General features: G+C 44.9%; 1 protein-coding gene across 1 annotated transcript in view; it reads left to right on the forward strand.

Annotated features, from left to right (window-relative positions):
* LOC137536896 (uncharacterized) overlaps nt 1-27330 on the forward strand; it is a 133550-nt gene that overhangs the window by 76301 nt on the left and 29919 nt on the right. The window contains exons 12-17 of the mRNA XM_068259076.1: nt 6524-6577; nt 11159-11267; nt 14305-14475; nt 14561-14758; nt 18370-18751; nt 21823-24134. Of these exons, the coding sequence (XP_068115177.1) occupies nt 6524-6577; nt 11159-11267; nt 14305-14475; nt 14561-14758; nt 18370-18751; nt 21823-24134 (3226 nt within the window). The remainder of the gene's footprint in view (nt 1-6523; nt 6578-11158; nt 11268-14304; nt 14476-14560; nt 14759-18369; nt 18752-21822; nt 24135-27330) is intronic.

Consider the following 27330-nt stretch of genomic DNA (forward strand, 5'->3'; position numbering starts at 1 on the left):
TGGCACTGATGTGCATTACAATACTCTGCAGACTAACTAAATAAACTAGACTAGACTAAATAAAGATTTAATAGTCCAAAAAGTGGAACAGTGCATAAAGAATATATACAAAAATAATATATACAATAACAAAAGTAAAAATGACAATGACACACAAGAAGACATTCGCTTATAAAAATAAAAGGACATAAAACAGAAATAGAACTTTACCCTTATGTAATGTCTAATTCCTGGTGTGGGAGGAGTCAAAGCTGATTAGGTCAGGGTAACCTTTGCTAGTGTAGTTGGGCTTAATTCATTTCCAAAGACAAATAGCATGCCTTATCAGAGATAACACACCTTATCAAAGTTAACACGCCTTATCAGAGTAGCATAGCAAGCGTTACAAACCCACAGAGGCTCAGGGCAGGACGAGTGGAGCTCTCGTCATTGCCAATTAGCAGGCATAACTTTGTAGCGCTCGCTATGCTACTCTGATAAGGTGTGTTAACTTTGATAAGGAGTGTTATCTCCGATAAGGCATGCTATTTGTCTTAGTGAATCAAGCCCAATGTATTTATTCACCAAAGCCCTGGGGAAATCGCTATACAAATCATTTTTTCAAGAGCTTTGCGATTTTGCTATACCTGATACAGGCAGCGCTTTGGTGAGCGGATCAGAAACGAACCACTCAGATTTGAAAACTCTCATAGGGAATCATTTAACAAGCGCTTTTAGGGTGATTTTGAAAATTGCCGGAGCTTAAAGAGAACCCGAGGTGGGTTTGAAGAATATTATCTGCATACAGAGGCTGGATCTGCCTATACAGCCCAGCCTCTGTTGCTATCCCAAACCCCCCTAAGGTCACCCTGCACTCTGCAATCCCTCATAAATCACAGCCACGCTGCTGACAAACAGCTTGTCAGAGCTGGCTGTGTTTATCTCTATAGTGTCAGTCTGCTGCTCTCCCCGCCTCCTGCAGAACTCCAGTCCCCGCCTGCATCCCTTCCCTCCCTGCTGATTGGAGGGAAGGGACGGGGGCAGGGACTGGAGCTATGCAGGAGGCGGGGGAGCAGCTGAGACTGACACTACAGATGTAAACACAGCCTAACAGCACGGCTGTGATTTATGAGGGATTGCAGAGTGCAGGGGGGACCTTAGTGTGGTTTGGGATAGCAACAGAGGCTGGGCTGTATAGGCAGATCCAGCCTCTGTATGCAGATAACATTCTTTAAACACACCTCGGGTTCTCTTTAAAAAAAAAAGGTAAAAGCACCCTTAGGCCTGGTGCACACCAAAAACCGCTAGCAGATCCGCAAAATGCTAGCAGATTTTGAAACGCTTTTTCTTATTTTTCTGTAGCGTTTCAGCTAGCGTTTTGCGGTTTTGTGTAGCGGTTTTGGTATAGTAGATTTCATATATTGTTACAGTAAAGCTGTTACTGAACAGCTTCTGTAACAAAAACGCTGGCAAAACCGCTCTGAACAGGCGTTTTTCAGAGCGGTTTGCGTTTTTCCTATACTTAACATTGAAGCAGAAACGCATCCGCAATCCAAAAAATGCCTCACCCCGGGAGTATGCGTTTCTGCAAAACGCCTCCCGCTCTGGTGTGAACCACCCCATTGAGATACATTGACCAAGCATATCCGCAGCCGCAAGTGGCTGCAGAAATGCTGAAAAAGCCGCTCGGTGCGCACCAGCCCTGAGGCCTGGTGCACACCAAAAACCGCTAGCAGATCCGCAAAATGCTAGCAGATTTTGAAACGCTTTTTCTTCTTTTTCTATGGTGTTTTGCGGATTGCTGCAGCGGATTTCAGTATAGTAGATTTCATATATTGTTACAGTAAAGCTGTTACTGAACAGCTTCTGTAACAAAAACGCCGGCAGGCGTTTTTCAGAGCAGTTTGCGTTTTTCCTATACTTAACATTGAGGCAGAAACGCACCCGCAATCCAAAAAATGCCTCACCCCGGCATTTTTCGTTTCTGCAAAACGCCTCCTGCTCTGGTGTGCACCACCCCATTGAGATACATTGAACAAGCGGATCCGCAGCCGCAAGCTGAAAAAGCCGATCGGTGTGCACCAGCCCTTAGAGTGAACAAGCCCTTACTGATCCTATGATTGTCTATTTTATAGCCTGAAATGTAGCCCTAGGACAGTGATGGCTAACCTTGACACTCCAGCTGTGGTGAAACTACAAGTCCCATGAGGCTTTGCAATACTCTGGCAGCTCTAAGCATAACCCGGGGAAGCAGAGGCATGATGGGATTTGTAGTTTTGTCACAGCTGGAGTGTCAAGGTTAGCCATCACTGCCCAAGGGGCTAAATAATTTCTACCTTGGTATCAAATGGAATGACATCCTCTTTTGGTGACTAGAGATGGGAAGTTCGGATCTTTTCAATGATCCGGATGATTCGAATCGGATCATTGAAGAGATCCGGATCTTTGATCCGAATCTCGGATCATTTTACTACCGAAGCATTCGGGAGTGAAATAAACAGCAGGACAGGTCTTTCCCTGCTGTGGACAGGAGAAGGGAAGGGGGGTGGACACACAGAGAAGGGGAGAAGATGGACAGAGGGCAGGGAGTGGACAGAGAAGGGAGGAGGGATGAGCATAGAGCAGAAATGTTTACACACAACACCCACATGCTGCAATCATTATGCTTTACATGTATTTCACCTATATGCTCATCTGTGTATTTTGAAAGCAAACGTCGCATAGTGAAAGAAAGCATTCCCAGAAGTAAAGTGCAGCTGTTTAGAGCGAGTGCAGGGGGATCATATTGCCTTTCAATCACAGTGCCTGCAAAGTTACTGAGCTGTGCTGAGCTAAAAGCTTCCAATGTGTTCACTGTGTACAACTACGGAACAGACAGCCTATAATGGGCTTGGGCAGCACATTATAGCCAGTATGTGTGCTCTACACAGAGCCGAGACAAGGTCCTCCAGCACCCAAGGCTGAGACACCAAAATGCGCCCCTCCATCCCTGCCACCCCAGCCATCACACACTGATTGCTCATAGACTAAGAGGCGCCACAGGGCCCACAACCTCCCCAACACCTTAATATCTAGTTATATGGCTTGCAGTCACTGCCATGTATCCCCTTTTCTTATTTCTTTCTGCTTCAAACACAATTAGGAATGACAGCTGAATGAATTCTGCGCCCCCTCCTACACTGCGCCCTGAGGCTGGAGCCTCTCCAGCCTATGCCTCGGCCCGGCCCTGGCTCTACACATATCTGGCAGTGGCACCCATGTCCCCTCTCTCTCATCTACTTGTCTCCCTGCAAGCCTGGCTCCCCACCAACAGAGCGATCCATCTCAGCTCTGCTTCCAGGACCCCGCTGCCTGCTGAGAGGGGGGGGGCGTGTCTCTCCTGGCCACGCCCCTTTTCCGATCCGAATCACTCATTTTGATGATTCGGATGATTCGACTCACAAAATAGATTCAGATCAAAGATCCGAATCGTTCATGATCCGGACAACACTATTGGTGACATGTTGGAGCAGCATGGTGGTGTAGCAGTTAGTACTTTCACCTTGCAGAGCCAGGTCCCTGGTTTAAATTCCAGCCAGGGCACTATCTGCATGGAGTTAACATGTTCTCCTAATGTTTGCGATTTCCTCCAGGCACTCCGGTTTTCTCCCACATCCCAACATACAGATATGTTGACTGGCTTCCCCCTAAAATTGGCCTTAGACTATGAAACATACACTACACGAAATAGATATATGAGGATGGTAGGGATTAGATTATGAGCCCCCTCTAAGGGACAGTTAAGTGACAAGACAATATACTCTGCACAGTACTGCAGAAGATGTCAGCACTATATTAATACTAAATAATAATAAAAATCATGTATTCACACATCAGACAGTTTTGTGTGTTATTATCCATCTGCCTATTCATGTTGTTTCAGACAAGTTTCTATTTGACAATGACTTGAATACACTTCACTATACACATTCTCTGTCGCTATACACATCACCCATCTGGTTTTCTCATTTTCAGTGTGTTAATGAATATGGCTGCAGGCTAGGCAATATTCAAATGTCCTTACAGCTCTCTTCAAAGGAAATGGTATACAAATGAAAATGTATATACTTTACATATAATTGCATCACAACCTGCTCATGGACAATTCACACACAGCAGCATCATTAGCTAAGATGTCTCAGGGGGTGTGTGTGTGTGTGTGTGTGTGTGTGTGTGTGTGTGTGTGTGTGTGTGTGTGTGTGTGTGTGTGTGTGTGTGTGTGTGTGTGTGTGTGTGTGTGTGTGTGTGTGTGTGTGTGTGTGTGTGTGTGTGTGTGTGTGTGTGTGTGTGTGTGTGTGTGTGTGTGTGTGTGTGTGTGTGTGTGTGTGTGTGTGTGTGTGTGTGTGTGTGTGTGTGTGTGTGTGTGTTTCCTGGTGAACTAAAAGTGCTTCATCGCTGTAGCTTCACGGGCAACGAGGATCATTTTGGGTGCCCTAAAGGTGAATACACACATCTATTTAGATTGGCCAATCACTGACCAATTTTACCACCTCCATGTAGTGTGACAACCAACAGACTTTGAATACTATGAGCATATTAGGTACAACACACAGTGGAGAGGAGGCCAAGAGTTATAAAAGTTATGTTATAAAACCAACTTGAGGTGGCTTACCTCAGACAAGAAATCACTTACAGTACAGTAAAGGGGCCCATACACCTAACGATTTTCCCGCCTATATACAGCAGATTTGATCACTTTGATCGAATCTGCTGTGAAATCGTTGCGCAAACGCTGACAGAACGATCGATTTACGTCTGAAATCAATCGTTCCCGACGATTCCCGTCGTTCCGTCCATGCGGGAGATTTTGCTCGATCGCCGGCAGGTTGGGAGTAGTGTTGGGCGAACAGTGTTCGCCACTGTTCGGGTTCTGCAGAACATCACCCTGTTCGGGTGATGTTCGAGTTCGGCCGAACACCTCATGGTGTTCGGCCTTCAGCTCAATGCCCAGCCGAACATGCCGAACAGGGCCCCTGTTCGGCCGAACAGGGCCCTGTTCGGCCGAATACTGCCCCCCTATGGGGTCGCAGGCATAAGGGGGGAGCATGCCCCGGTCGCGGGGGGGTCGGAAATTCCCCCCACCCCCTCCGCTAGCGCTCCCCCCTCTGCCCGCTTCCCCATACAAAAATTTTCCTTAAAGTTCAATAGTACCTTCAGTGGCTGGCCTGGCTGGCACTGTGGTGTGTTGTGAGTGAGGAGGAGGAGGAGTCCGGAGAGTGACTTGTTGAGGCCGGGCAGCGGGCGGTTCAGCGGTAGTACCCTTGTGGTACTTCCGCCCTTTCTCTGACCTCACGTCCTCTACGTGATGACGCATACGAGGGTACGCGTGACGCGTACCCTCGTATGCAGAGGACGTGAGGTCAGAGAAAGGGCGGAAGTACCACAAGGGTACTACCGCTGAACCGCCCGCTGCCCGGCCTCAACGCGTCACTCTCCGGACTCCTCCTCCTCCTCCTCACTCACAACACACCACAGTGCCAGCCAGGCCAGCCACTGAAGGTACTATTGAACTTTAAGGAAAATTTTTGTATGGGGAAGCGGGCAGAGGGGGGAGCGCTAGCGGAGGGGGTGGGGGGAATTTCCGACCCCCCGTGACCGGGGCATGCTCCCCCCTTATGCCTGCGACCCCATAGGGCCCCCAAAAGCAGGATGTTCGGGGAGTTCGGGGTTCGGGCCGAACATGCCGAACATCTGGCCCATGTTCGGCCCGAACCCGAACATCCAGGTGTTCGCCCAACACTAGTTGGGAGTGCGTCGATAGCGGCGTTCGAATGCCCAACGACCGACGCAATACAGAGCCAATACATTACCTGCTCCGCCGGCGCGAGTCCCCGCTCTCTCCGCTGTCCTCTTCTCCGCGCTGGGCTCCGAGTCCGGCAGGCTTCACTGAACTTACTGTCCCGGCAGGAAGTTTAAACAGTAGAGCGCCCTCTACTGTTTAAACTTCCCCCAGACAGGAAGTTCAGTGAAGCCTGCCGGACTCGGAGCCCAGCGGAGAAGAAGACTGCAGAGACTGGGGGACTCGCGCCGGTCGGATCAGGTGATGTATGCAGGGGGGGGGGGGGGGGGTGGCGGGGAAGGGGCGGTGGCAGCTTCACAGATTGTGATCGGTTTCATGCTGAAATCGATTCACAATCTGTTTGCAGTAAAGGCAGCCATACGATCCCTACAGCAGGAGGAATGGCAGCGCTTTCAAAATTCATACCTAAATGATTTTTTTGCATAGCCATACGATCCCTCTCTGATCAGATTCGATCAGAGAGGGATTTATCTGTTGGTTGATGTGATGGCAAATCGACCAGTGTATGGCCACCTTAAGAAATTAAAACGTATGCAATTCTGCAAAGTGTGCTCCCAGCTTGAGATTCAGAGAAGAGCCGTGCGAAGTTACCTTACAATGCATAAACTAGTGCTGTGGTCTGCAGTGCAGTTCTCAAATTGTCCAGAAGGTGGAGTATGTGACAGGGCGGGGCGGGGCAAGCAGACAGGAAGTTAAGGGTTAGAGGGGAGGCAGGCGGAAGTACAGGGCAGACATTGCTAGAACTGGCAAGTATATAAGGTAAGCTGTTGTGTGTAGATCACGTTTGTTGAAACTTAGTCGTGGAAAAAGGAGAGCTGTTCTTCAGGCATTAGATAAACAGAGAGCAAAGGGAATGCTGGGAGTTGCAGTCGCACAGGTTCCCACCAGTTGTAACAGCATGCTGCGGCTTGTAGTTCTTCACATCTGATAGCTGTGATGATTAAAGGTCCATGCTGGTACTTGTACATTTATAAAACCAAGAGACACTTAAATTGGACTAATCTCCAATGCAATGAGTGGGGCATGCTGGATCCTGTAGTTCTGCTTAGTTGACAGGCAGGATGGGCATGTTTAGACTTTTAGTTCTACAGATGTAAGTTAGAGATGAGTGGGACATAACGGAAATGAGGAAACGTGAGGTTGATGCTTTGCATGTTGAAAGTGGCCACAAATAAACCTCTTGAATGAAGAATTTTGAAGTGGAATTTTGCCACACTAAACAGTGCAGTTGTGTTTAGATCTGTATGCTGATTCAATAACTTCTACCCTGTATAATTTTGTATTGCTCCATGCAAAACGAAATGTCACATATTTAGAGATTAGTACCTGAAAAAATGCATCCATACTGCTGCAAAGAAATCACACATTAGCCATTATCTGAATCCACAAATGTTATGGTTTCCATAGAAATTACACTACAGAGTTCTTTTTGCACTCTATACACAGTTGCAGGGTGGGTGGGGACACAGCAGAGCAGACATGGCACACTTGCAGAGTCAGTGAGGACACAGCAGAGCAGACATGGCACACTTGCAGAGTCAGTGAGGACACAGCAGAGCAGACATGGCACACTTGCAGAGTCAGTGAGGACACAGCAGACATGGCACACTTGCAGAGTCAGTGAGGACACAGCAGAGCAGACATGGCACACTTGCAGAGTCAGTGAGGACACAGCAGAGCAGACATGGCACACTTGCAGAGTTTGTAGGGACACAGCAGGGCAGACATGGCACACTTGTGGAGTCAGTGGGGGCAAAGCAGACATGGCACACTTGCAGAGTCAGTGAGGACACAGCAGGCAGACATGGCACACTTGCAGAGTCAGTGGGAACACAGCAGAGCAGACATGGCACACTTACAGAGTCAGTGGGAACATAGCAGGCAGACATGGCACACTTGCAGAGTCAGTGGGAAAACAGCAGAGCAGACATGGCACACTTGCAGAGTCAGTGGGAACATAGCAGGCAGACATGGTACACTAGCAGAGTCAGTGGGGATACAGCAGAGCTGATATGTCTGACTGGCAGAGTGGGGATACAGCAGAGCAGACATGACGCACTAGCAGAGTCAGTGGGAACATAGCAGGCAGACATGGCACACTTGCAGAGTAAGTGGGGATACAGCAGAGCAGACATGGCACACTGGCAGAGTGTTACTGGGGACATAGAAGGCAGACATGGCACACTTGCAGAGTCAGTGGGGACATAGCAGGTAGACATTACACATTTGAAGAGTCAATAGGGACACAGCAGAGCATACATGGCACACTAGCAGAGTCAGTGGGGATACAGCAGAATGGACACGGCACACTAACAGAGTCAGTGGGGGCACAACAGAGCGGACATGGCACACTGGCAGAGTCAGTGGGGATACAGCAGAGCGGACATGGCACACTGGCAGAGTGTTACTGGGGACATAGCAGGCAGGCATGGCACACTTGCAGAGTCAGTGGGGACACAGCAGAATGGGCACGGCACACTGGCAGAGTCAGTGGGGACACAGCAGAATAGGCATGGCACACTGGCAGAGTCAGTGGGGGCACAGCAGAACGGACATGGCACACTTACAGAAGTACAACAGAGCGGGGGCTAGTCTAGTTTAGAGGACCCAGCAGGAAACCTCATAGGGAACAGTTTTCTAATCACAGCACTCTATACAGCACAAAGCATTGTGATTGGCTGAGTAGTGTGAGTGCAGTCCGAGAGGGTGCTATCCACCCAATCACTTTACTAGATTGTCCTTGTGAGGTTTCCTGCTGGTTCCTTTAAACTAGACTAGCGGTGCATTGTGGACACGGCACACTTGCAGAGTGAGTGGGGACACCACAGAGCAATGGGAAGAGGTCTGCATGGCCACTCTGACAGGTCTTTGGCTGCCCACCCTCTGATGCAGCAAGCTGTGATGCACTGTGTGTTCTTTCATGGCTAGCGTTACATTGTTTCGGCAATATATGGCACAGAATCTCTTATATGAGATTGGGCCAGGCAGGCTAGTCTTTGTTCCCCACACTAGTATTAGTGAGTCTTGGTCAGCCAGCCAGGGCCCTGTTGCCAGTTCACCACTTGTTTTTTTTCATAGACCATTTTGGTAGGTTGATCCTAAGCACCACCTACAGGAGCCTCAAATTAGGGCCTGTTCACAGTGCTGCGCTTGCGCTGCGCTTTTAAAATCGCATGCGTTTTTTTGAAAAATCATGAAAATCGTGAAAACCTGTACACACTGGTGCGATGCGTTTTTCTATTTTCATGAAGGCTTTGCGATTTTAAAAACGCAGCGCAAGCGCAGGAGTGTGTACAGGTCCTAAGACCTGCTGCTGTTTCTATAAGGGCCCTTTTCCATGGGAGGCTGAACTGCATGCTCAGTGAGCAGTTGCCAGGCAGCAGCAAGCAAATGTGAGAGTTCGAGAGTCTTTTCTCTGCTTATCAACTGCTTGTGGAAAAGAGCCTTTAGACCAGTGGTCCTCAAACCAAGGCCTGCAGGCCGAATGCAGCCCGCTGAGGCTTTTTCACTGGCCCCCCAAACCTAAAAAATCTATAACCTATAGATGCGGCCCACTGTACCTTTTAAATATCGGCTGCCTGCCTATAGAATAGCAGTTCTGGCACCACCCATCCAAATACTGCAGAAGCCAGTGAGCAGTCATTCGCTGGCTTCCAATCCAATTCTTCAACACTTCGGACAGCAGGTTATCACCTGAGTATGCTTCACTGTCTGGTGCACAAAGACGCTTTTCAGCGCCGCATGACTGAATAGCTGCTGCTGGGAGTTCTCCTCCAGGCATGATTGGGGGGAATCAATACCTAGATTCAATGTAATGTTTTTCAAAATCATTTTATGTATGTTCCGGCCCCCATCAGTCTGAAGTACATTGACCCGGCCCTTGACCAAAAAAGTTTGGGGACCTCTGCCTTAGACAGTCAGATCCTTACTGATATACATTTTTCTCGCTTCCAGCACATTAAAAGAATGGGCTGTTTACTTGCTGCCTGATATATCTCACGCCTTCAGTAGAATAATTGTAACAAAGTAATCAATGTTATTCCCTCCACCTGTCAGCTTTAATTTTTTGGGCTAGGGATGGTTAAAGGGAACCTGGGGTGAGAGTGATATGGAGGCTGCCATATTTATTTCCTGTCTCTAATACCTTTAGCCATAGCCCCTGAACTAGCATATGCAGTTCAACAGGGCTGCCAGGCAACTGGCATTGTTTACAAGGAAATAAATATGGCAGCCTCCATACAACTCTCACCTCAGGTTCCCTTTAATGAAAAGCAAATAATTCCCAGGTGATGCAGATGTGTGTGCTAATTTATGCAGCTTGTAAACAAACCAATCTCACACTGCTGCGTTTGATTGGTACAGTTTAAAGCTGTGTAAATTTGCTTAAAGGACCCCGATCATGAAAAATTTAAAATACACTAAAACACATAAATAAAAAGTACATTTCTCTCAGAGTAAAATGTGCTACAATTTACTTTTCTCCCATATTGCTGGCACTTACAGTACAAAACAAACAAACAAACACAGAACATTTATATCGCGCTTTTCTCCTGGCGGACTCAAAGCGCCAGAGCTGCAGCCACTAGGACGCTCTCTATAGGCAGTAGCCGTGTTAGGGAGTCTTGCCCAAGGTCTCCTACTGAATAGGTGCTGGCTTACTGAACAGGCAGAGCCGAGATTTGAACCCAGGTCTCCTGTGTCAGAGGCAGAGTCCTTAACCATTACACTATCCAGCCACTACAGTAGGTAGTAGAAATCTGACAGAACTGACAGGTTTTGGACTAACTCATCTTCTCATAGGGGATCCTCAGGGTTTTCTTTATTTTCAAAAGCACTTAGTGAACAGCAGTTGCTCAGTCCAACTGCCAGAATGGTGTGCAAACTGGTAGGGGGCACGGCCGGCATCTTTGTATAGATCCTCTTCAGGGAGTGCTTGTGTAAAGGAAAAATGAAATACCAAAAATCCCCCATGAAGAGATGGACTAGTCAAAAACCTGTCAGCTCTGTCAGATTTCTACTAACTACTGTATGTGACAGCAATTTAGGAGAAAAGTAATTTATAGCTCATTTTACTCTGTAACAAACATACTTCTTAAATGTATGTGTTTTGCTTCTATTTCAAATTTTACATTTTTTTGTGATAGTGGTCCTTTGAAATGAGCGTAAACATTTCCACTTGGAATTACGGTATTCGTATTTCACTGACCATCCATGGTGTGTCCCTGGTGTATATACTTTAGTAAACCTTTTCTAGCATGCTAGTTGTGCATATATCTTTGCCTTGTTATACTCTAGAGTCTTCCAGACCTTGTAATGCTTGGTAATATTGTCCCTCTACAGAGAAGAGCCTCACCTGCCCACATCGATGAGGATGGAGCAGGATCGGAGTCACATGACTAAGAGAATGCTCAACCTCACCCTGGAGATCATCTACCTGCTGACTGGAGAGGTAAGGAGGATTCTGGGAGGTCACATGACATCACTTTTATCTATAGTTATAAGCACTCACCTGATTGGAGAGGTGAGGAGGATTCTGGGAAAGTCATATGATATCACTGTTATCTATACTGTAGATTTAAGCGCACACCTGACTGGAGAGGTGAGGAAGATTCTGGGAGGGTCACATGACACTGTTATCTATAGTTACAGTGCTGCCCATATTTATTCATACCCCTGACAAATTTTGACTTAAAGTTACTTTTATTCAACCAGCAAGTACTTTTTTGATTAGAAATTACATAGGTGTTTCCCAAAAGATAATAAGGCGATGTACAAAGGGCATTGTTGTGGAAAAAAACATTTCTCAATTTTTATTTAAATTTGAGCAAAAAGATTCCAGTCCAAAATTATTCATACTTTTCACAAACTGTCACAGTCTGTGGGAAAGTCCACAGTTCTATACCATTCCAAATAGTCCAAGCTGTTCTAAAGCATCCTAATTACCCTGATTAATTGGGAACAGCTGTTTTATTCAAAAGGTGAAAAACACCAGCTCTCTGCAGTTTTTTTGTGGACAGTCATGGCTAAGACAAAGGAGCTCAGTGAGGACCTGCGGCTGCACATCGTGGCTGCTCACAAGTCAGGAAAGGGCTACAATGCCATTTCTAAATGTTTTCAAGTTCCAATGGCTACAGTGCACAGTATTATTAAAAAATACAAGATGTTCTGCACTGTGGAAAATCTCAGAGGACGTTGTCGGAAGCCAAAAATGACACCTGTGCTGGCCAGGAGGATAGTGAAAGAGGTGATAAAGAATCCAAGGATCACCACCAAGGCCATCCTGGTGAATCTGGGCTCTGCTGGTGGCAATGTCTCAAGGCAGACAATCCAACAGACCCTGCACACTGCTGGTTTCAGGGATGCAGAACAAGGAGGACACCACTTCTCCAGATAAGGCACACAAAGCTCGCTTGGCCTTTGAGAATACTCATCTGGACAAAGAAGAAGATTTCTGGTCTTCTGTGAAACAAAATTGAATTGTTTGGTGACAATGATGTTTCCTTCATTTGGCATAAAAAGGAGAAGCCTTCAACCCAAAGAGCACCGTCCCCGCTGTCAAACATGGTGATGGGAACCTAATGCTTTGCAGGGTGTTTTTCAGCCAATGGACCAGGGAACCTAATCACAGTAAACAGCACCATGAAAAAAGAGCAATACGGCCTAGTGCACACCAGAGCGGTTCAGCAGCGTTTTTCGATCCGTTTGCGGATGTGGAAACGCTTGGGTAATGTATTTCAATGGGATGGGAAAAATAAGAAAAAGCGTTTCAAACTCTGCTAGCATTTTGCGGATCTGCTAGCGGTTTTTGGTGTGCACCAGGCCTACATGAGGATTCTCAACGACAACATCATGCAGTCTGCAGAGAAACTTTGCCATGGGCACCAATGAACATTTCAGCATGGCTATGGCCCAAAACGCAGCAAAAGTGGGGAAGAATTGGTTAGCAGACAACATTAACATTTTGGAGTGGCCCAGCCAGAGACCTGCTTTGAATCCAATTGAGAATCTGTGGAGGGAGCTAAAGATCTGGGTGATGGCAAGAAGACCCTCCAACCTGAAAGATGTGGAGCTCATTTCTAAAGATGAAGGGGCAAAAATAACTGTAGAGACACGCAAAAAGCTGGTATGCAATTATAGAAAGTGTTTTATTTCTGTAATAGCCAATAAAGGCTTTTCTATTGATTATTGAGAAGGGTATGAATAATTTTGGACTGGACACTTTTTGCTCAAATGTACGGTAAATAAAAGTTGAACAAATGTTTTTTGTCCATAATAATGCCTCTTGTACATTGTCTTATTATCTTTTGGGAGACACCTATGTCATTTAACATCAAAAAAATTACTTGCTGGTTGAATAAAAGTAACTTTAAGTCAAAATTTGCCAAGGGTATAAAGGTATAAATAATTATTGGCAACACTGTATAAGCACACACCTGACTAGAGAGGTAAGAAGGATTCTGGGAAGCGGATATGACATCACTGTTACTTATAGTTATAAGCACACACCTGACTGGATAGGTGAGGAGGATTCTGGGAGGGTCAGGCTAATTCACTCATAAGTATTAATATAGTAGTCTTGCCACCCATGCGCAGTACACATAGATTGATACTGCGCATGTGCAGAATGCTCCCAGTGCCGGGAACCCGACCAGGGTGTGCGCAGTGTTGGCGGTGACAGCCCGGCTTTGCAGGGCTCACTGCTGCCCTCAGGGGATCAGGAAGACATTGTGGGCACAGTAGGAGTCCAGGGGGCTGGAAGAAGCCACAGGTAAGTTAAAATATTTTTTTTGGGGGGGGGGGGCTTAAAGTGGCCTGAAAGTCAGCTTATCTACTTTGCTCTAAAATATTCCTCACCGCTTTAAACCTACTATCCCAGAATTTTTTTTTTAGCAGAACATCACTGAAATGGTTAAACAAAGCACTTTGTCCTGCTTACCCATCAGACATCTTCTTTGATCTGTCCCACGGCACCTCCCACGATGCGTTCCAAGCGCGTCACGTGACTACAAACACTTCCTCCTTTGACCCGGAAGGAGGAAGTGTTTGTAATCGGGTGACCGTGGCTTGGAACGCAACGTGGGAGGTGCCGTGGGATGGATCAATAAAGACGTCTAATGGGTAAGATTAATTCCCCTCGCCTACCCGCACAGGTGCTTTTAATTAGCAGGATGAAATCCGAATGAAAGGCATTCGGATTTCATCCGAATACGGATTTAAGAGCATCCCTGGTTGTATCAACAAAGTAATTTTATTTACATACTTCAGGGTTTGGTACAACCCATTTCAAGTTTTGCCGCTTGGCTTAGACCTAGACCTGCATTGCTATATGCTCCGTCCTAATTGCCTTATAAAGCAGGGTTGTTCCTGCGAAACGCGTCTTTAGGAAAAAAAAAAAACCTCACTTCAGGGTTTCTTTAGTTGAACAAGTTAAGGAGGATTCTGGCAAAGTATTGGGAGATCACAGATATTGTATGTTTATTATACAGGATTATGAAGTAGTGAAAATGGCATCTGGTAAGCGATTGACATCCAGCAGTGGTTTTCATGGCCCATCCTCCAACACATCACCTCCACCTCACTCCCAGGCACCAGAAAGAAATAAAGAAAAGAAGATCCTTGAGGTCATCTACAAGATGATTGAGCTGCTGACAGGAGAGGTGAGTAGTGCATTGAATTGTGGGAAATGATTCAGTTACAACAAGTGCAATATATGTATTGTGACTGTATCATTGTATGTGTCAGGTTCCTTTAAGGAGTCAGGACGTCACTGTCTATTTTTCTACGGATGAGTGGAAGTATTTAGAATCGCACAAGGATCAGTACGAGGATGTCGTAGCAGAGAATCAGTTTCTCCTCCCATCACTGGATAAGAGCAGTAGTGGTTGCCTCTGTTCCTGGGATGATCTACAGGAAGATCTCACTATTCCTCATCGTTATCCGGTAGGTGGAACTGGGGGTGCCACTGCCCAAAGGAGTCTTTATAATATGTATGTCCAGCAGATGTACATCAGAGAGATAGCACAGGGGAGGCTCTGAGTGTAGGAAGTAGAACAAGCCAGGGGTATTCTGTTAACTTTTTTCGGTATGAAGCTAGCACCCAGGAGAGAATTGATTGATGTGCCCTAGACTCCCAATATCTCCACACTCCGATATTCCAGATACCAGTCCACAGTGGAGTCGGCACCATCAAATGTATTAAAGCTCTTTATTTAAAGCAGCATGATGAGCAATCTGTAACAGCGACAGCCCTGCTGTTTCGATCTATGCGACCTTTCTCAAGCCGTTCAGCATCAGTGGGAGGTACTAAATTAGCATGTTAGGTGTTGCAGTTCTCCATCAGGTCCGTGGGACACCTTTGGAAATCCTGATTGGCTGAAGGATCTTTGAATTGATTGGTGTTTTAAAGGTGGTTGGAATATATAAGGAGGAATGATTTTAGATGTCAGTAGATGTGATGCTGAACGGCTTGAGAAAGGTCGCATAGACCGAAACAGCAGGGCTGTCGCTATTACAGATTGCTCATCATGCTGCTTTAAATAAAGAGCTTTAATACATTTGATGGTGCCGACTCCACTGTGGAGGTTTATTCTGTTGTATTTTATTTGCCAGGTTAGGTGGCTATTGGCAACTGTTATTCAGGCATGTGGGGAGACTAGTTAGATGAGGTGACTCCTCCTATTGGCTGGCTCCTTTACCTTTCAGTACTTGTTAATCACCCCCCCAAGCATCTCAGAGCCTATGTCATCGCAACGTGGGCAGACATGGCTGCCACTGATTGGTCTTGTGCAGTTATGGGAAGCGGTGGACATTCCCCCACCGGAAGGATTCAATACATTAAATACAATTAATGAATAATAAATTATAAACTTGTATCGACTTGTATCAGCTCAAATCCATCAATATCTTATTAACCAGTTTTAATTACTACCTAATGATATTGTGAATTTAGGGAAATATGTGTTTAATACAGTATTAACTTTCTTTATTTTCCAAAATAGTTTAAAACGGACCTGAACTCAGAACTTCCTCCCTGCTCTAAAAGATAAGCAACAGCATAATAACCTTTAAAGAAAAAACATTTCTTTGTTACAGCTGATACAAATCATGCAATAAATCGGTGTGTTTCCAGTTGTTGCTTTCATGAAAGCAGACATATTGTTAACACCCTGTTCTTTCAAATGAGCTTATCTGTGGTGGCAGTCAGCTGACACATAGGAGAGATCAAATTACAACTTGTGATTAGACACAAATCAAGGGGAAGACAGACTAAGCTTTCTAAATACACACGGGGTGCATTTATCTCTCTTTTCCTTCTGTCCTGTGCAAGAGTTCAAGTCCACTTTAAATGTCTGCAGTATTCTCCACAGTTTTTTTTTTTTCCAGCCGGATGGCATGAAAAAGTAGCTGGGTGGAGAAGTCACGCTGTGTGCTAGTCGGTGGGGGTGCTACTGGGTGATGAAAGGATCACACGTGTGGCTGGGAATTGGACTGCGGGCTATTCGACAGAGTGTGTGGGGGGGAAGGTCATGCTGGGTATTGCTGGAAGGGGGGGGGGGGGGGGGGGGTCACGCTAGGTGCTACTGGTTGGGAGAAAATGGGCTAACACTGGCTGCTACTAATAGAGGAAGGGTGGATGTCTCGCACAGAATGATGCTGTTGGGGAGGGGCATTTTCAGTCAGGGTGCTGCTGGTGGATAGGAAGACCTCTCTGACCCCTATACACCAGCAGCACTCTGAGAATGTCCCTCTCCAACAGCGTTACCTCTCCTGCTAAAGGGAGACTCCCCTCCTCCATTAGCAGCAGCCAGTGTGAACACCCCATGTAGCACGTTGAGCAGGGGGTTGATCTCAGGTTCAGTGCTCATTGGTACCCTTGTGCAGCCTCGTCCCTGACCTGGGATCTATTCTTAATTCAGTAGTGAAACCGCACAGGCTAAACAAACATTCGGCAGAGCTGCACCTCACCGGACTAAAGAGGTCGCCGCCTGTTATTCATTTCAGAAGGTAAATCAGGAAGAGGAAAGATTTTACAATGGGCAAACACTAACTAAATCATTTATTTATAAAATTGTATGAAAAAAAAAATCAGCAATTTTATTCATTACGTTATTTTCAGTACAGTTCGCCTTAAAAGAGGAATTGTAGCTAAAATAACATGATAAATAAAATTGCTTATTTTTCATTATTCATATTATTTAGACAGTGCTTGCCGGTTGTAAAATCTCTCCTCACCCTGATTTACTTTCTGAAATGTATCACAGGCAGCAACATCTTCAGTCCTACAAGTGCAAAAAACATAGCTGGTCTTCCAGAATGCTCTGGGGGAAGGGGGCGAATTCCATATGATAAGCAACCTAGGACTAGCCTCAGTGCAAGGGCAAGGCTACATACTAATATACTGTAGGGATGATCAATGAGATGCAAATATTTCTGAGCTCATGCAGATTTATGTACATTTCTATGCAAATATATGCAGCTTGAAAATGGACCAATCAAGTCCCACCCAGGTTTAAATTGGTCCATTTTCAAGCTGCGTATATATTGCATAAAAATGTACATAAATCTACATGAACGCGAAAATATTTGCATTTCACTGATCATCCCTAATATACAGCAATATATAGGACGTATTTCTGATGCTGGAACCAGGATATTTAACCTCCCTAGCGGTATGGACGAGCCTGGCTCGTCCAGCTAAAATTTTCGGAAATCGGTATGGACGAGTCAGGCTCGTCCATGCTGCCAGGGAGATTTCTATCTGCTCTGCGCTGCCCGCTCCGCTTTTTCTGCTTCTGTGAGCTTCCCTAGGACTGATGGATGCCTGTCAGCACACTGTGGGTAGCGATCTGAGCTACCCACAGTGTGCCAACCTGCATCTATCAGTCCCAGGAAAGCCCACAGAGCCGGCGGGACAGAGCAGCAACAAGCGGGTGGCTGGCGACATTCCTGTTTCCTCCTCCCTCCCTCCACTGATCACCCATCCTTCCTTCCCGACCTCCCTCCTGTTCTAACTACAGACTCCGCAGCATTCTTGATCCGCCCCTCCCTCAACTACCATCTATGCCTCCTGATCCCCTCCTTCCCTCCTGTGCCCTGGCACTGCTGTAAATAGAGAAGGGGATAATTACTCACCACAGGCTCTCTCCAGTGATGATTGCTGATTCTTCTACGCATGCAGCTTCGGGCAACTGTATACAGTACCAGGGCATGATGTCATGCGCAGGATCGCGGTAGGTAAATATTTACCTTGCCGCTGTTCGGGGAGTCGCTCGTCTAGTGTCGCTTCTCGGGATGACACAGTATGGCATCCAGGAAGGAAAAAGAGAGCCACTCTTCGGCCGCCAGTCTGCATTAGGAGGTCGCAGAGTGGTTAATATATTTAGCAGCAGTTTCTCCTGCTGTAAACAGGCATCAGAGCGATTGCCAGAGATCACTATGGTCATTTCTGTACAGCAATTGCAGGCTGCTCGTCTGTATTTTCCTTTTAGAATCCCTTTTTATTTGCATTAGTGAATCATCCTAAAACATGTTCTGTAATTTTCTGGTTTTAGAATATGAGGAGTGATCAGCAGTCTACACAGGACAGTGATATAATAACAATAAAAGAGGAAGAAGAAGAGATGTATGTGAGGGATGATCAGCAGTCTGTGGAGGAGAGTGACATGATGGAGACAATTAACGAGGAAGAAGAGATGTATGTGAAGGGTGATCAGCAGTCCACACAGAAGAGTGATTTGTTGAGGATAATTAAAGAAGAAGAAATAGAGACATATGAAATCAGAGATCAACTGTTTATGGAACAGGATGAAATAATGAGGGCAATTAAACAAGAAGAAGAGGAGACCTATGCAATGGGTAGTCAGCATCCCATGGAGATGGGAGACTTTATTGGGACCATAAAAACGGAGGGATATTATCTGGATATCACTACAGGTGAGTTATCATACAGCTCAGTGTAACATCATGTTCCAGAAAATGAGGAGGAGATACTGTTCACCATATGAGAGGCCCAGCTCCATTCCTCAGTATAACATCATGTACCCAACAAATGAGGAGGGGATACTGTACACCATATGAAAGGCCCAACTCCGTTCCTCAATATAACATCATAGTACCAACAAATGAGGATGAGATACTGTACACCATATGAAAGGTCCATCTCCATTCCTCAGTATAACATCATAGCACCAACAAATGAGGATGAGAAACTGTACACCATATGAAAGGTCCATCTCCATTCCTCAGTATAACATCATAGCACCAACAAATGAGGAGGAGATACTGTACACCATATGAAAGGCCCATCTCCATTCCTCGGTATAACATCATAGCACCAACAAATGAGGAGGAGATACTGTACACCACTTGAAAGGCCCATCTCCATTCCTCAGTATAACATCATAGTGCCAACAAATGAGGTGGAGATACTGTATACCATATGAAAGGTCCATCTCCATTCCTCAGTATAACATCATAGTGCCAACAAATGCGGAGGAGATACTGTACACCATATGAAAGGCCCAACTCCGTTCCTCAGTATAACATCATAGCACCAACAAATGAGGAGGAGATCCTGTACACCATATGAAAGGCCCATCTCCATTCCTCGGTATAACATCATAGCACCAACAAATGAGGAGGAGATACTGTACACCATATGAAAGGCCCATCTCCATTCCTCAGTATAACATCATAGTACCAACAAATAAGGAGAGGGATACTGTACACCATATGAAAGGCCCATCTCCATTCCTCAGTAAAACATCATAGTACCAACAAATGAGGAGGAGATACTGTACACCATATGAAAGGCCCGTCTCCATTCCTCAGTATAACATCATAGTACCAACAAATGAGGAGGAGATACTGTACACCATATGAAAGGCCCATCTCCATTCCTCAGTAAAACATCATAGTACCAACAAATGAGGAGGAGATACTGTACACCATATGAAAGGCCCATCTCCATTCCTCAGTATTAACACAATGTTCCCAATAAAACCAGGTTTTACTGAAGACAATAGGGAAAGGACTATCAGAACTAACAAATGACAATTACATTGGGGCTGATTCATGAAGATGTGCTGCTATAGCAGCGCGAGCTCCATAACCGCAATGCCAGCTAAATTCAATGCTGCACGCTACTCTCACTCTTGCAGCGTAGTGGGCCTTTCTTAGTTATGCGCGTTGCTTACGTAGCAACGCGCATTCCTTTAAATGCCAGCCTCTGCTTTGAAACATCGCGACGGCGATACTTCACTAGAGAGACCACTACTATGTTAATTAACACAATTACATAGTAGCGGCCGCTCTAGTAAAGTACTGCGGTCACAATACTTCAAAGCAGCAGCTGGCATTTATAGGAGCGAGTGTTGCTATGTAAGCAGCACATGTAGCTAAGAAAGGCATGCTACGCTGCAAGAGCGAGCGCAGCGTGCAGCATTGAATTTAGTGTGCGGTGCTGTCATGTCCTTACGAGGCTTTGACCAGTTAGCCTTAAAAGGGAAAAAGACTTCCCATCTCCAGATGGCAGTCAGATAAAATCCCTGGATCAACACCGCTGGGAATTACCTTGTAATTATAGCCATGGATGTCCATCGAGGTAAAGAAAGCATTAAAGCCACCTTAAACACGGATCTCGAATTTGCCATAACTACTTCCTTTGGTTATACATACTCCTTTGCACAAGCTTAGAGACATACATCTCATCTGCCTTGCTTGTATATTGCCCTCTGATGTATTTATACATGGTAATTAGATCTACAGGTTCCCATACTCCTCTTCATCTGCCACCAGATCGACTATCAGATAGATCCATTTCTGATTGAATCTGATCAGAGGGATCTATTGCTTGCCCACACACTGGAGATAGATTTACAATAGAAATCTAGTGGAAATCCATCCTAGCACTGTCTCTGCTTCCCCCCATGTAGTGTGACCTCCCCTCCCCCTGGGCCTGTGGTGTGTGTTGCATGCTCACCTGTCATGCTGGCAAGACTCCTATTCTCCTGTGTCCGGCATCTTTTTGAATTGCCATTGCGACCACCTGTACCATGTGACAACTGACACATGTTCTGACATCAGTACTTGTGTAGGTGTCATATGGTACAGGTGTTCGTGGTGGCAATGCAAAAAGAGCTGGACACAGGAGGAGGCTAGGATTCGTGTTGGAATGACAGGTGAGCTTGCAACACCCACCATGGGCTCAGGGGGGAAACACATGATTATGTACAGTATGTACTCCCTGCCCGGTTATTTGGGCGGAGGGTGAGTCAAATGATGCCTCACCCTGCTGACCCTGAAATGCCGGGCTGCCTTAAACACTGTTTTCCCTCTGAGTTGTAGTGATTTGGAGGGAGAAGTAATTTGGCGTTCGGCAATTGCCTGCACCCAAATTACACTTTAGATCTTGCTGCGCCTCTATAGACGTGATAACATTACGTCTATAGCAGTGCCCAGGTGAGAGGCAGTGCAGCAGTTAGCGCATTCCCAAATGGCCTGCTTCAAAACACATACACTTGGGAGATCAGCCGGGAGTTTATTGGTCGTTCAGGAAATGGAACGCCGCACCCAATCAAGCTTTTTTTCAGATTTTCCAGCACGCCCAATCAATCCATTTGACCGATTTTGGCTAGAAATTAATCTAAAAGATAGATTAGTTGGCCATGTTATGACATTGATATCTTCCAGATTTGATCAAATTTGATCAAATCATACTAAATAAGTGAGACCTTCTATCACGTCTGCGCCTGCTCTGAAACTGCGATGTCCCTCCTTACAGAACTGAATACCATACTCTAGCCGTGGCCTCACAAGAGAGGTAAACAGGGGGCAATATTGTGCAAGCATCCTGAGTTTTTATTTCCTTTCAAATGCGCCCTAAATTTTTTCTAGTCTATCGTCTTGATTACATTTGCATAACTACTTTTATATATATGTCACTAATTGAATTCTTCGTGCAAGAATTGAATTCTTCGTGACTGTTTGGATTTTTTTTCCCGTAGGTGAAAGATTGCAGCATCCATCACCAACCACTGTCTTCACTAGAGCTTCAACAATTCTTCAACCAGAAGTTATCCACTCTAAAATACAGACACCTACAGAGATAAACGGTAGAGCGCATATGACTGAGTTACTCAGAAACGCACCCATAGACCCTGCTGATTGGCCACTGCTCTCAGGTGACGTGAGGGAAGACTTAATAAGAAGAGGACCTTACGAGGTTGAACCATTCTTTGTATTTCCAAGAAGAGAAGATGGGAGATGTTGCCGCCATCACTACTTCTACAGAGTACTAAACAGCGGGGAGAAGATAAGGAGAAGTTGGCTGGTTTATTCAAAGAAGTCAAACAGTCTGTTCTGTTTTTGTTGCAAGCTCTTCTCCAAGAAAGAGTATAACCTAATCACCAAAGGAGTAAAAGATTGGAAAAACTGTGGGGATATACTTAAAAGCCATGAGAATAGTCCAGAACATGGTAAGCACATGAAGTTGTGGAAAGATTTTGAGATGTGCCTTCGAAAGGGACAATTGATAGACACCGTAGAAGTGTCGCTTTACGAAGCTGAAAAAATGAGGTGGCGTGCGGTATTGACAAGGCTGGTTGCGATTATTCAGTCTTTAGCAGAAAGAAACATTACTCTCAGAGGCACCACCTACACCCTCTACCAACCCAATAATGGAAACTTCCTACAAGAAGTGGAACTGGTGGCCAAATTTGACCCAGTCCTCAAGCAGCATGTTGGTGAGGTGCAAAAGGGAGCCAACCACACTACGTATTTGGGGAATATCATTCAGAACGAGCTGATTGAGTGTATCGGCAGCAGGATTTCAGAGGCTATTGTCAATGAAATAAAACAGTCCAAATACTTTGCTATTATTTTGGATTGCATCTCCGATGTGAGCTGTAAAGAACAGTTGTCATTGATAGTTAGAATTGTGGGCCTTTATGACCTTCAAGTTAGGGAGCATTTTATGGGCTTCCTTGAGCCAGAGGAACTGACTGGAGAAAGTCTGGCATTTCTTATTCTAAAGAGATTTGAAGAACGCAGTATCCCCTTTGCAGACTGCAGGGGGCAGTTTTACGACAATGGTGGTAACATGAGGGATAAAAGGAAAAGCGTGCAATCCAGACTTTCAGAAATCAACCCAAGGGCATTTCTTGTGCCCTGTAGTACGCACACATTAATTCTGGTGGTGGCCGATTCAGTGAAAATCTCTCCGGATGCCTTTTCCTATTTTGGCTGTTTGCAGAAACTTTTCACCCTGTTCTCTGCATCAACTCAGCGATGGGCTATTTTGAAAAGCCACATCAGTCTCGGTCTGCGGTCATGTCCAGAGGCCAGATGGGAAATTCGAGTGGATGGTGTAAAAACCGTAAGATTCCAGGCACCAAATATCAGAGAGGCACTCTTGCAAGTGAGGGAAACGGCTATTGACCCATCGGTGATAGTAGATGCCCAATTTCTAGCGGAAGAAGTGGGGTCTTACCGTTTTAACATCTGCACTGTTGTGTGGTATGACATCCTTTCCAAAATTCAGCAGGCCAGCAAAATGCTGCAGTCAGAGACAATGCAGTTGGAGGCTGCCATAAAACTGCTGAGAAAAACGGAAACCTTCTTAGTTAATTACAGACGTTCTGGGTTCACTTCTACTCACAGCTCAGCAAGTTATATCTGTGAAGAGATGAACTCAGAACCTGTGCTGAAGCTAAAGCGACTGAGAAATACGAAGAAAGACTTTTCATATCAGGCACCAGATGAATTTATCGATGATGACATTATAAATATGGAAGTCTCTTTTTTCAATAAAGTTGTGGATTCTTCCATTGCATCAGTGCAGGAGAGATTGCAAATGTTAAATGAAGTTGAGAGCAAATTTCAGGTCCTTACCAATTTTCCAAAACTTTCCCCCGAAGAGCTGAATGAACAATGCACAACACTTAGTCACTTCTTAAGCTACAATGGACAGTCTGACCTCGACGGGACAAAACTGGCAGAGGAAATGCAGACTTTCCCAGATTTTCCTAAAGATGGCATGACTCCGCTGGAACTGTTATCATTTTTGCAAGAAAAACAATTGAATGAAACCCATCCAAATATGTGGATAGCCCTCAGGATTGCTGCCACCAGCCTCGTAACGGGAGCTTCTGCGGACAGGAGCTACTCAAAACTGAAGCTCATGAAGAACTACCTGAAGTCCACCATGTCACAAGACCGTCTCAATGGCCTCGCTATGATGAGCATAAACAGGGACGTTTCCAGAACTATCTCCTATGATGATGTCATAAATGACTTTGCTGCAAAAAAGACAAGGCGTGTCCAGCTTTAAGAAGATTTTCATTAAAATTAGAGTTCAACATTAAAGGACCACTATCGCAAAAATCGTAAAATTTTAAAATTCATGTAAACATATACAAATATGAAGTAGATTTTTTCCAGAGTAAAATGAGCCATAAATGACTTTTCTCCTATCTTGCTGTCACTTACAGTAGGTAGTAGAAGTCTGACAGAACTGACTGGCTTTGGGCTAGTCCTGCTGTAAGTGACAGCAACATAAGAGAAAAGTAATTTATGGCTCATTTTACTGTGGAAGAAATGTACTTCTTATTTGTATGGGTTTAAATGCATTTTAAATTTTATGATTTTCGCGATAGTGGTCCTTTAAATTCCAGCAAATGGTACTTTTTCCACCCAACAGGAAATTGAATTAGTGGGGCTTTAATGGAACTTTTCAAGGAGCCAATCCGATTCAAGAGCTAATGAATAATTAATCAGGAGATTAATGAAATCAAACCTGTTTGCATAGGCTTAGTTTAGACTCTAATGCCTGTTATATTTTCTGTCAGATTGACGGTCTAATTGATTATTTCCAAAAGGTCCGATATGATTCATGATGGTTTTTTCTGAAAATCTCTATACAAAATCAATCAGAAAAGCCAACGGAAATCAGATCAGGAGAGGGAAGCTTCTGGATCCTAAAGAGGCTTCCCCTTGTCCTCCTCAGTCAGGCCGATCCAGCAGCAAGACCCCCAAAGTACAGTGCCTGCGCAGGAGCACAGATCCACTCAGACTCCAGCAGAAAACCCGAGCCCGATCACATCCATTTTACTGCACATGCAGTTTGCGCATGTGCAGTGATATGGGCTAGTGATTTGATGCTAGTGCTCATGCGCAAGCTGCCGGAAAGCTTTCTTTCAGTTGTCCCAGTGCTGGAGTGTAGGAAGAGGGAAGCCTCTTAAAGATCCAGAGACTTCCCCCTACCGAGATGAGTACCTTGTATAGGAATTTTTTTCTTTTCAGGGACACTTTTTAACTGGCCTAGGATAGCCAATGAGATGGAAATAATTCTGAGTTAAAGAAGAATAATGCAAATATATGCTTGAAAATGGTCCAAATGAATCCCACCTATCCCTCTATGTGATTGGTCAAGTTGCATAATCCTGCATCAACTTGGAGTTATTTGCATCTTCTTAGCAATCCCTGCTGCTAATTGGCTGATCAGCACTGTTCATAAATTTGATTATACCCATGCAGAGTAAGGCCACATACACACATCAGACCATAGTCTTTGGAAAATGAAAGATCACAGACCAATCTTACCACCCTTCATGTAGTATGAGAGCCATACCTTCACATTCTTTTCTATGGAGCTGAACTCCACATCAGAAAAAAATCTTTGCAAGATGCTGCACACACAGATGCTGGACAGACACAAAAGATCAGTATCTGCAAAAGATCTGTTCCTGCCAATAATCCATTCCTGCAAATTGCAATGATAGTCTATGAGATCTGCAGATCATCATACACACATGATTTAACTGACATTCATCTGCAGATCAGATCCACCAGGATGGATTTTCAGATCTGCGGATGATTGCTTGATCTGCAGATGAATGTCAGTTAAATCATGTGTGTATGATGATCTGCAGATCCCATAGACTATCATTGCATTTTGCTGGAATGGATTTTTGGCAGGAACAGATCTTTTGCAGATACTGATCTTTTGTGTCTGTACAGCATCTTTGTGTGCAGCATCTTGCAAAGATATTTTTCTGATGTGGAGTTCAGCTCCATAGAAAAGACTGTGTAGAGTATGGCTCTCATACTACATGAAGGGTGGTAAGATTGGTCTGTGATCTTTCATTTTCCCAAGACTATAGTCTGATGTGTGTATGAGCCTTTAGGCCTCCTTTCCACGAACTGTTGAACTGTGTGCTCAGCAAGCAGTTACCAGGCAGCAGTCAGCAGTTACCAGGCAGCAACAAGCAGTTACCAAGCAGCAGTGAGCAGTTGTGAGCGTTTGAGAGGCATTTCACTGCCTGTAAACAGTTCGTGCAAAAGAGGCCTTAGGCCTCTTTTCCATGAGCGGTTGATTGACAGTGAAATGCCTCTCAAACTCTCACAACTGCTTGCTGCCTGGTAACTGCTCACTGCTGCCCAGTAACTGCTTGCTGAGCACACAGTTTAACTGCCCATGGAAAAGAGGCCTCACACTCCACTACGGTAGATACAAGAGATGCTAAAAAATGTGACTTGCTTGCAAATTTCATGCAGTTTGGAATTGGCTTATTTAATGTACTTCTTGCCAATTCATACTGGTCCAATTATAAACTTCATATCATTTGGCTGCCAGTTGGGATTATTTGACCATCTCTGATCGCCACAGATTTTGTTTCTTATTGAGAGGAAAAATACAGTTGACTCACATTTAGGGCTCTACTTCAATTGCAATATGAAGTCCATCCATTTACTTGCAGCATATTTATAATACTTATTTAACAGGAGTGTAACTAGAAATCATTATAGTTTTCACATTTTTTTTTGTTCTACATTGGTCAAAGTATTAAGATATTACAATCAATTACAAATGATTGTAATTCTCAAACTGAAAAGAAATGCTGTCTAAAATACTGTATTGTGTGTGTGTGTGGCCTCCTTTACACTATGGTAGGGAATAGACTGTTAGCTTCTATGAGATATTCTGGTATGACTGTGCACGCTGCAAAGCACTGCAGATGTCTATATTTATTTATTTAAAATGCGTAAATGTAAGCTTAGACAGCATGTTTTCCCCCCAAAACTGAATCTAGTCAGCAATGAATATGTTAATAATTGTATCAAAGTTGATTTATCAGTATAGCTAAACAAACATTTTAGTTTAAAGAGTACCTCCAGTATGAGGCCTCTTTTCCACGGACTGTTGATAGGCAGTGAAATGCTGCTCAAACTCTCACAGCTGCTCACTGCTGCCTGGTAACTGCTTACTGCTGCCTGGTAACTGCTTGCTGAGTACACAGTTTAACAGTCCGTGGAAAAGAGTCCTGAAAGACAGAGCCTGTCATAGCAGGCTCTGTCTTAAAGGGAACCTAAAGCGAGGAAAATTATTTAAAATAAACACATGACGTAGCTGCAAGTGAATATTACATACTAACCTCGTCAGTTCCTCTAAAAAGCTCACCATTTTCTTCTTACAGTGATCCCTTCCAGTTCTGACAATATTTTGTAAGAACAGA

This window comes from Hyperolius riggenbachi, chromosome 10, assembly GCF_040937935.1.
Source record: "Hyperolius riggenbachi isolate aHypRig1 chromosome 10, aHypRig1.pri, whole genome shotgun sequence".
NCBI lineage: Eukaryota > Metazoa > Chordata > Amphibia > Anura > Hyperoliidae > Hyperolius > Hyperolius riggenbachi.